This window comes from Gossypium hirsutum, chromosome A01, assembly GCF_007990345.1.
Source record: "Gossypium hirsutum isolate 1008001.06 chromosome A01, Gossypium_hirsutum_v2.1, whole genome shotgun sequence".
NCBI classification, from domain to species: domain Eukaryota; kingdom Viridiplantae; phylum Streptophyta; class Magnoliopsida; order Malvales; family Malvaceae; genus Gossypium; species Gossypium hirsutum.
The window spans coordinates 4,447,493-4,457,638 of record NC_053424.1 but is presented as its reverse complement, the minus strand read 5'-3'; the positions used below and the strand labels follow the sequence as shown (position 1 = coordinate 4,457,638).

General features: G+C 32.4%; 3 protein-coding genes across 9 annotated transcripts in view; all 3 read right to left on the bottom strand.

The window, feature by feature from the left end:
- Positions 1 to 1,641: 1,641 nt before the first annotated feature.
- Positions 1,642 to 2,311, bottom strand: LOC107933906 (dirigent protein 4). Its single transcript, XM_016866209.2, has one exon. It carries the CDS (start codon positions 2,227 to 2,229, stop codon positions 1,681 to 1,683), a length of 549 nt encoding a protein of 182 aa, XP_016721698.1. The 5' UTR covers positions 2,230 to 2,311; the 3' UTR covers positions 1,642 to 1,680.
- Positions 2,312 to 3,986: 1,675 nt separating this feature from the next.
- The window catches only part of LOC107933914 (E3 ubiquitin-protein ligase RZF1), a 69,424-nt gene continuing 63,264 nt past the window's right edge, over positions 3,987 to 10,146 (bottom strand). For 4 of the 7 annotated variants that reach the window (XM_016866215.2, XM_041074421.1, XM_016866214.2 and 1 more), the window contains 3 exons: positions 7,487 to 9,691; positions 4,302 to 6,758; positions 3,987 to 4,089 (listed from right to left, as the gene is read on the bottom strand). In XM_016866215.2, the coding sequence (XP_016721704.2) occupies positions 4,052 to 4,089; positions 4,302 to 5,391 (1,128 nt within the window). In that variant the 5' untranslated portion in view covers positions 5,392 to 6,758; positions 7,487 to 9,691 and the 3' untranslated portion in view covers positions 3,987 to 4,051. Of the gene's footprint in view, positions 4,090 to 4,301; positions 9,692 to 10,146 lie in introns of those variants that run through there. The other 3 variants (XM_041074433.1, XM_041074427.1, XM_016866218.2) reach the window with 3 other exon arrangements.
- Positions 6,016 to 8,187, bottom strand: LOC107933896 (probable disease resistance protein At4g27220). Its single transcript, XM_016866201.2, has 2 exons — positions 7,487 to 8,187; positions 6,016 to 6,502 (listed from the first exon to the last, which is right to left on the bottom strand). The coding sequence occupies exons 1-2, from the start codon at positions 8,185 to 8,187 to the stop codon at positions 6,016 to 6,018; spliced, it is 1,188 nt and encodes a 395-aa protein (XP_016721690.2).

The following is a 10,146-nucleotide window of genomic DNA, read 5'->3' as shown; positions in this document are numbered from 1 at the left end:
TTTATTTGCTATAATTATCTTAGTCATATGAGTCTTGTACTAAGAGATATTAGATCCCGAAGTAGGTTAGTCGAAATTGTTAATTTAAAAAATTTAGACATTGCGATAATTTTTCATTTTTGGCTTTAGAAACCGAGACTTTTGGTAACAAATTTTGAAAAAATAAGTTTTTATGGTTTAGTATTACATTTAATCTATAAACCCATGTTTTCACACTATTAATATACCAAATGAATTACGACGTTTAATGGCTTGAAGTGAACTAAACAATCATGAATGTTTAGGAAATTTCAAATGCAAAAACTTCCGATTTCAATTGTTTGGTGTAATTTCTTGCCAACTTATATAAGTTCAAAATCAAATTAATTTAAGTTTTATTGAAATTTTATCTTTTTAAATATATGTTATTAAATAATTATGGTGATTGCCACATGATGAAAATGTCTTAAGATGAGTAAGAGAAGTTCATTTCTTTTTAGTTTATAAATTCTTAGTTAAAGTTTGATTTAGGAAAGAAGTTATTAAATTTTTGGATATTACGAGGTTTGCTTAATTGTCTATTAAATTTTCATTTAGTTAATCAGGTTAAATCAACCTCAGAGATATATGAATTTTGTTCAATGAAAATCTAGTAAAATTCTTGAATTGCGACAATTATGTTTATATTTTCATACTTATTTATTTATGATTAAATTTTTAGTACATTATTGAATTGTGTTTTTCGTATATGTGGTATTGAATTAAGTTTTGGTATACAGAATATATTTTAAGAAAAATGCTATAGAATTATGTTTTAATATATTGAATAATTTTTTGTATATATTTAAGACACATTATGAGGAATCTCTTTTTTTTTTTTTTTAAATTGCTCTTGATATGGTATGTTTTAATCTTACCAATGAGGGTTAAATATTGGTCATGTCAATGTGTTTTTTTTTATTAAAAACCAATTTCAACCGTGACACCAGTTTAAAATAGTGATTTTTGTTCCGGTTCATGTGGTTGGAGTAAGTGTAGTTTTCAACTTTCATTATCGTGGTAAAGGTGGCTATAGCTTGCAAAAAGATATGAATTACTTATATTTATATTTATAAACACTTAGAAACTACATTATATATTATTTATTTATGATATGAAAATTTTATTTTGCAGTACGATGAGATTACCCAAAATTTTGTTATATATGTTCTGCAATCAAATATTTTGGCCTAAATGCTTTTGTGCTTGTTTAATCCAACCGAAGGGAATATTGGTTACTTAGTAATTCTACTCTCCCTGTCCTTTAATATTTTACAGGTTCAAATTGTGGTCGTAATAACATGAAATTTGGAGAAAAGCGATTTTATACAATTTTATTTTTACTTTCGATTTTATTAGATTTCTCTATATATTCTTTTTTATTTTGTTGAAACTTTTGTGGAAAGATTTCTCTATGGATGATCTGAATAATTTTCTGGGGAACTGAAGTCACTCCATGATATATTGAGCAAAGTAAACATGTCAAGTGCCAAGGAATCAAACACACCAATGTCCACTTAGTTTCTTTCAATTTTTAATCACATCAATATATATATGTATGGAATATATATATATATATATTCCATACATTTATTCTAATAAAATGAAGTAGAATCATATGACTTTTGCACAATATAAAAGAATTAAATCTATAAATAACATTTAGTAATGGATTACAGTGACATTAAATTCAATAATGACAGCGGTGGCATTTAGAAAGTAAGTCGTAAGCAGTGCAAACCCTTTTGCCATCCTGAATTTTCCTCTTCCTCCGACCACCGCAACCTCACGTCCTGGCTCTATTATCGTATTCCTTGAAAATATGCTTATAGAGCTGCCGTTGAACTTACCCGCAGTAAATCCGAAATCCGAGTACATCACACCGGTTGTTGTATTTCCAGCAAGCAAGAGTCCAAGTCCCTGAGCATTTCCGATCACCTCAGAGTTATCCTCAGGACCTATCTTGAGAATATCATCAACAACAGCTAGGATGGCAAATGGCACTGATGAATTATTGGTGATGTTAGCTTGGGCTATGTTCACTGCTGTTGGGTTTTGACCGTTCAGAGTTTCGTGCAAATAGAAGTGAAGATTGGTGACCCTGACCGGCTCGGGATCATAGGGTAGGATCTCCGAGTAGTATTGGCTCTGCACTGCTATTTGGGAGAGGTAGATGATTAGAATCCAAGTCAACACAAATGTTCCTTTCATTGTCGAAATGTTGATGAAATTAAGCTACTAGAATGGTTACTTCATTTATACTGTTTGCAACACCAATTTCTTGTAATAAGTCGATTAAGTCCGTTGACTAAAATTTATTTGATATATTACACCTAATTCATGTGTTGGCTTTACGAATTATTTTATCTTCTGCAAACAAAAGTGTCTTTTTCTTTTTAATAAATTAACAGCGTTTGTTAGAAACAAGAAGAAGAAAGAAGCAACTAAAGTTCAGCAGATCAAGACAAGGGAGATTTACAATCCAAAACCACATCATTACCATACAGAACAGAGCTCATATCCTAAACTCCAATTAATTGTTTGCATTTAATTTTAAAGAATTCTAAAATTAACCATTTGGATTGTATCCGACTAATCTAGAGAATAGTATTGAATCAATTGCACTAAAAATTAGTACAAATTAATTGAATTGGATGTTTTAAAAATATTTTTTAAAATTTTTTAAAATTTTTTAATTAAAATGATTGAATAAACAAAGTGGTTGTTTAATGAATTCAATTATATTCTAAAAATATTACAAGTATATGTAATTTTTTCTAAACGATATATCAACTATAATTATAAATATTATACACATTAAGAACATAATTAACTTTTGTTGTTTATATAGCAATTTTCCCCCTAACAATCCAAAAAAAAAAACTGTCGATTAGACTAGGGGTGGAGCTACAAAATGTATATGATTCAAATGTTTCCATTTTCCCTATTAAGAAAAGTTTTCCTCTCTCACTTTCATTGCAGTCTTCATTTATTTTGCTGCGTTGGATCGAGTGAATAATTTATTTATTTAGATTTTAAAAATTATTATTTAAATTTTGAAAAAAATTAATTTTTATATTTTTTAGAATATTTTGAAATTTTAAAATTTTTTAAAAATATAAAATTTAGAATGTTTCTTTTTGTTGAAAGAGATCAATTTGTTTATTTTTAAGATTTAATTTAACTCGAATTTGAAACTCAAATTATTTATTCGAGTTAATTAAAAAAAATTGAATAACTTAATTCAATTAACTTAACATTTATATTTTTTTATTTTTTTAAATTAAATCAAGTTTTATTTACTCCTGATATATAATGAATTTTCATGGAATTCATGCCTGGTTGAAGTTCATGGAAAAGATAAACTAGATGCTCGTACTCATTTAGTTTGCTCGTGCACTTGTACCGATACAGGCCGACTTACAATAGTAAATAGTGGCGAACGGAGCCGGCAATAGCCTTAACTCAAAAATGGTACAATTATTTTAAAGCACCGAAATTGGCTTTTAACCCTTCAAATATGTTTAATTTACTTCTAATCTCTCAAACATTTTCGGACTTTGCTGCTCAAAATAAACGGAGGATATTATAGCAGCAATGGTTAAGAATAGCCCCTCCAATTTAAATCAACTAAAAAATTAAAACAATATTTAAATGTTATATAAGTAATAAATATTGAAACCTGTTGTATAATGACAGACGATTTTTTAATTAACAAAGGAATATGATTATAGTAAAAGGCCATGGTAGCTGCTATTGGCCTCAATGAGAGAAGTGTCATGTAATATTCATTAGGTTAAATGATTTTTTGGCCACTAATCTTTAAAAAAATATATTCTAACTTTTTATTTAATTTTTCATCTCTTAAACTTACATTTTTTAGGGTAATTTGATAAAAAAAATACAAATTTAAAGATTAAAAATTGAATGAAATGTTAAAATGACTTTTTTGTAAAGTTAAAAGTTGATATCAAACAATTATGAAATTGAATAAAATACTCAAATTTTGAAGTGAACAGCTGCATATAAAATCCTAAAGAATACAGCATCCATGCGACCTTGATTCAACTGCTGGAAAACATATTCAAACAGGATTTCAGTGTCTATTAATAGCAATACTATAAGCTAATTAATGGCTGGAATATGTTCAGTTTCAAGATTTTCATGATCATCTTTCCAAAAGTGAATGTTTGCACAAAATTAAATCAAATTCAAGCTTCTTCTTTAGATACAATATATATTGCATGTATAAAGTGAAATCAATTAGAATAAATTTTAATTACCAGGAGTTCCATAGGTCTCTGGGTTAATTCTCTGATGCCTCCGATGGAAAGGCCACAAATTACTAGCGAGTTGCCTAAGCCTCCAACCTCTTCTGCTGGAAGAAACCTCGGGTTCGGAGAAACAGTCAGTGCTGGATTGTTCATCGGTACTGCTACCAGGCAACTCATGGCGGCAAACGGGGCAAGTATTGTGAAGCCGTAACCAAGGCACAATACAATCGCTGTGGTATATATGGTTACAAGGCAACTCTCTTGCCTCTTCACCAACCTTGAATTCTTCCTTACAGACTGGACATTGCGAATCATTGCGTAGATGCGATTCCGTGATCTTTACAGTTGGAATTGCGTCGATTGTTGACTCCGGAGCTGGGGGTACTCCTGGCCTGTCATTTTGTGTTAGCTGGTCTATCAACTCATTTAGTCCTGGTCCGGAAAAGAAGTTCCTTGGATCCAGAGCAGGGCGTCCATGGGTTTCATGTGGAAAAGTTGGTCCAGCTTGGCCTAGGCCAAAAGGGCCCGGCGGTGGAACAATAATCCAAGTCCTAGGATGACCTAGAGATTCAGGTTCTTGTTCTCTATCATCAGTTCCATCTAAACTCCGGCTCCTGTGCCTACGAAGACGCTCCAGAGGCCGATTTTCACCTCCGGATTCTAGTAAGTTGTTCCGACGTCTCAACCAAGGCCTGCCCCGAGGTTCTTGGTTATCAGAATTACCAAGACTGAATAGCCTGATAGGAGGATCCATAATAAGAGAGAGTGCTTCCAACAGACGAGCTTCAGGGGATGGATCAAAAGCAGTGAAATCAACAACCATCCTAGGCCTGTTGATTTCCATCTCGCAAACAAACTGCCCAAAACATCGAGGGCAGACAATCTCCGGCGGATTTGTAGAAGCAATCCTGACAGATTGATGGCAGTGGTAGCACCAGTAAAGCCGGTAGTTCCTCCCAGGGGGCGCACCATTGACCCTTGCTCTAGGTGGGCTTAGAGACATGTTCTTCTGGTTTTCAGATGCTTTTCTCCTGTTTTGATTGATTTGGTTGAGGTTTACGAAATCATCACATTGGAAACAACATATATTATCATACATGAACCAAGATGTGCAGAAAAGTATGGCTTAATTTCTAGGGTTGCATAAAGCAATTCTCTCTTTCTGGGTTTTTCTCTCTTTTTCTTTTATTGATGTATGTATTCATTAATGTTTATTGGCCCGCCTTCTAGGGTCTTAGTTTACACTGTTATCTTACATGCAAAGGAAAGAATGAGAAAGGTTTTTGGCTAAGGAATTTTGTCATTAGAAGGTTTTCAGGCCTTTGCACCATGAAATAATATTTTTGAATTTCCAGGGAATTTAAAACCCATCAGCAAACAACTTATATTAACTTCTTTTATAAAAAATATAATTGACTTCAGTCTCACTATGGCCAATCTTAAAAGGACAGAAGAAGGATAAAACCCAGCAGCAAGCAGCTTATATTAACTTCAATTTATAAGATTAGGAAATGCAACCACATAGCCAGAAATGATGCAAACTAAAGTCAAGATTATAATGTACAAAGTTGAATTACAACATTAACATTCAAACCATATTAGAGCAAAATTGAAGTTCTATAACAGATTAAACCACAAGTAAAAAAAAGAGAGGAAGGAAGCTGAAGCATTAGAGGCAAGGTTATCGACATTGATCTAAGCCAACAAGCATACCATTGTCGTATTAGAACCGCATATGCTCTTTAGCTTTGGTAAGTTCTTCAATTCCAACTCCCTTAATTTGGGAAGATTGAATTCCATGGGAGTGTTTATTCCTTTTTCCCTTGTGAATCTCTTCCTCTGATGATATTATATCCTCCATTTGTACGCAATCACAAACCACCAGCTTCTCCAGGTTTTGAAGGTCATGTGCTAGCTTAAATGGGAAGAGCTGCTTCATGTTTAGGCATTCTTTAATCACAAATGATTTAAGATGAGAAAAGATGCCTAGTAGAGGCAGTGAGCTAGAAATAGAAAGAGGTGCTTCTAATTTAATAAGCACATGCAAATTATCCAACCTTTCAAGCCACAAGTACTCAAGGTTCTCAAGTGGACTGCACAGCGAGTTCGACAATGACGAGTCGAGAATGGATTCTATCCCTTTACAATCTTCAACTGAACAGACCCTTAACTGGTTTGCTTGTTGGAAAAATATGGAGATATCGCTTAAGCTTCTCACATTGTGGAATTCAAAAATTCTCAGACACATAAGATCAGTTGGAAGAACTACTGGATCTCTTCCGATCTAGCATCCACTCAAAATTACTTCCTTCTTGGGTAAAAGAGACGGAACCCATCGGTTTGGAACTATAGAGAGGATCTCAACATAGATATATTTTCTCAGCTTATTTACGAATCGAACAATATCCACGTTACCAACCACTTCCAGTAGTCCATTTTCCCGATTAAAGAACACAGATTCCACACCTTCAACCGTTAAAAATATGCGAAAAGAAATAAAAGATATGCTCAAAATAAAAAAAATGCAAATATACAAAGGACACAGATTCCACAGATATTCAATATTTAGCTGCAGATAAAAGTATTTATAAATTATTCTTGAATATTGGCTTTAATCAATTATATATTTATAAAGCATTTCTCATGTTTCAGTTTCCTCAAAATATGATTATGAAATGTAGAAAACTGATTTTGATGCGACATAAGCAGGTTTGATTAATGTTTGGACCAGATTAATAAAAACTTTGAAAGCTCAAGTGGCTAAATGCAATTTTTATTTTTTATTATGGTACCAAATCACATATTAGTATAGTTTCAATAAGTGGCGAAGCCAGCGGTGTTGGCGAGGCCCCATCCCCTAAATTTTTTTTATTTATCTTTTTATAATTTATAAAATTTAAATAAATAAGAATAAAATTACACTTTAATATCTCAAAAATGATAAATATATTAATTTAATTTTTTTAAAATTATAAAAATATAGATTATTAAAATGATAAAATTATATTTTTACTAACGTTAAAATATATAATTTAATTTTAACTCTGACCCTTAATTTGAATAGTGTATTTATAGTTAACTCGTTATATTGCTGAATAGAAAATTCCATAACAAAAAAGAATATGAATACCAAGACTGACTAAATTAATATCATAAAAGTATATTAACATAATATGGATTTTATTCGATCGTACCTTTGTCTGCTACTATGATTTTTGCCAGTTCCAGAGACTATGCTGTCTCTTACACCGTCACACTTAAGCTTAAATTTTGTGGTTACCTCATTGACTTTAAACTTGGCTTTAAGTTGTGCCATGACAAGCAAGTAAGAAGTGAGCTCTTGACCTTGTATAGATTTGGTGTACGCATTAAAGTCTATCAACTCAGTAAATCTCCCTTGAAATATCTCTAGCTTCGTTAATCTGGCAGGATCGAATCCATTCATTTCTACACTACTTGATTTAACGTATAATACCAAACATTGCAGACAAGAAAGCCTAGGTAGAATTGCAACTGGCAGCTTCTTTAAGCTTTGAATACATAAATTAAGATATGTTAGATTTGATAACATTTCCAGACCTTCAGGCTCCTTTTCAATAGTTGTATGATAGAGGTCCAACTTTCTTAGAGCCTCAAGCTTTTCTAGTGAAGGCACATATCTCAAGTTGTAGCATCCATGAAGCACCAATGCTTTGAGCTTTTCCAATTTTGACACAGAATTGGGCAATTGCTCAATATTGGTATAAGAAATATCAAGAATACTGAGACTATGCATATGCTGAAAGAACGATTCTGAAATACTTTGTAAGGACTTGTTGTTTTGCAATAATAAGGTAGAAAGAACCTCACACTTGGGTGACAAGTTCGGAGGAATTTCTAATACATTATTCATCATGATGGAAACTTTTTCAAGATCTTCTCCCCTTCTTGCTTGCTTGGTAATTCTTTTAGTCCGATGCCAGATTTTACCATAAAACGGGGGCCAGAACTTTTGATATACAATGCTGTGTCTCTCATTACATCATGCATCTTCACATTATCCCTATCAACCTTTTCCAACAAAGAATTATTTTCCAACCTATTTAATATAGTATGACCCCTATCATACAACTCTTGTCGACTACCAGTTCCAAGAAATTCTTCATCTATCCAGTATTCTACTAATTCCTCCCTTGAAATTATATAGTTTTCTGGATATAGTGAGCAATAAAGGAAACAACTTTGAATTTTCAAATCTCCCAAACGATCGAAACTGAATTTTAATCGCTTATATATTTCAACATCTGTGCCCTTCACGCTTCTTACATGGTCTCGTAACTCTCTTAATGCGTTCCTCCATTCCGCAACATCATATATTCCCTTCATGCTCCCAGCTATTACAACTATGGCAAGGGGAACCCACCACACTCCCTAACAATGTTGCCCAAAATTTTTTTCAAAGATGGAACCTTTAGAACCCCATGTCCAGCATGCTCCAAGAACAAATTCATGGACTCCTCATGGGACAGTGGAGGCACTTTGACTACCTTACAGTCCATAGATCTACAAACCTCAATCGATCTACTAGTTAATACCAACTTACTGCCATTGCTGGATGTTGGTTTAGGGATCCCTACCTCTGCCAGAGAGAACCTTTCCCAAACATCATCTAAGATCAATACATATCTTCTTTGTCTCAATTTCTCCATTAGTTCTGCTACACGCTCTGGTTCAGATTCTGGAAGATCAGCAATATTCAGAGCATCTGCAAGTTTTTCCTGTAAATCGGGAATGTTGAGTTCCTTTGAAACAGTGACCCAAATTATTTTATCAAACAAAGCTTTAGTCTCCTCCAATAGTTGATTGTGTATGTGCTTCATGATAGTGGTTTTCCCGATCACGCCCATACCACAAACTCCAATCATTCGAATTTCATCACTCATCAAATAGTTCCAAATGTCTTCTTTCACCATGGTTTCTCCTTCTAAATGTTCCAATTGAAAAGGCACTCCAGCAGTAGATGGATTATCAATTACTAGAGCTTCAGTGAAATTACCTCGTTCAATAATTCCCTCCACTTGTTCAACTGTTTGGGCAATACGTTTTCCAAGGCGTGCACGTAAAAAACAAGACACATTTCGCATTCTTTCATCAATATTCTGTATTTTGTCATTGATGGCTTGCACATCTAGAAGCCAGTTCTCTACTTCTTGCCTTACACGTCTTCCCCATCGAAACTCTGCCTTTATTCTCAGCTCCACATCACTCTTCATAGCATTTAGTTGGCGTTGTTTTGCAAGAAGATCATTCTTTCTTTCTTCAAGTTTTTTGTGATGCTCTATGTACGTACACGTAGGATCTCCCAAGCACTTTAGCACTTCACAAATTGGTCCTACAAGTTCCATAATTCACCAAATACTCTGCAATGTAGTAATAATAACTACGTGCATTAGTCACACTTTTTTCTTTATCAAGGATAGATTTTTAGTGTATGATTATATATCTATCAATATATAAATTGTCAACTCCAAAAAATATTAAAAAAATAAAACATTCTTCTAAAATATTTAATTATTTATATCAGTATATAAAATCTTCTAAAATACCCATATAAAATATTTAAATAAAATGTTTTTACCCTTTTAAAACATATATTTTTTTGGTAGGAACCCTTTTAAAATATTTAATTATTTTTATGAGTTCTTTTAAATTAATATTATAAATTTTTTAATTGATTATCCCTTTTTGTATCATTTTTATGAATTCTTTTTATTTTTTTCCTTTTTTTACTAGAAAAATATTTTTCTAATTATATTTAATTTTTTCTTTTGTTCTTTTTATTTATTTAAAAAAATATTCTTCTTATATGCAAAGT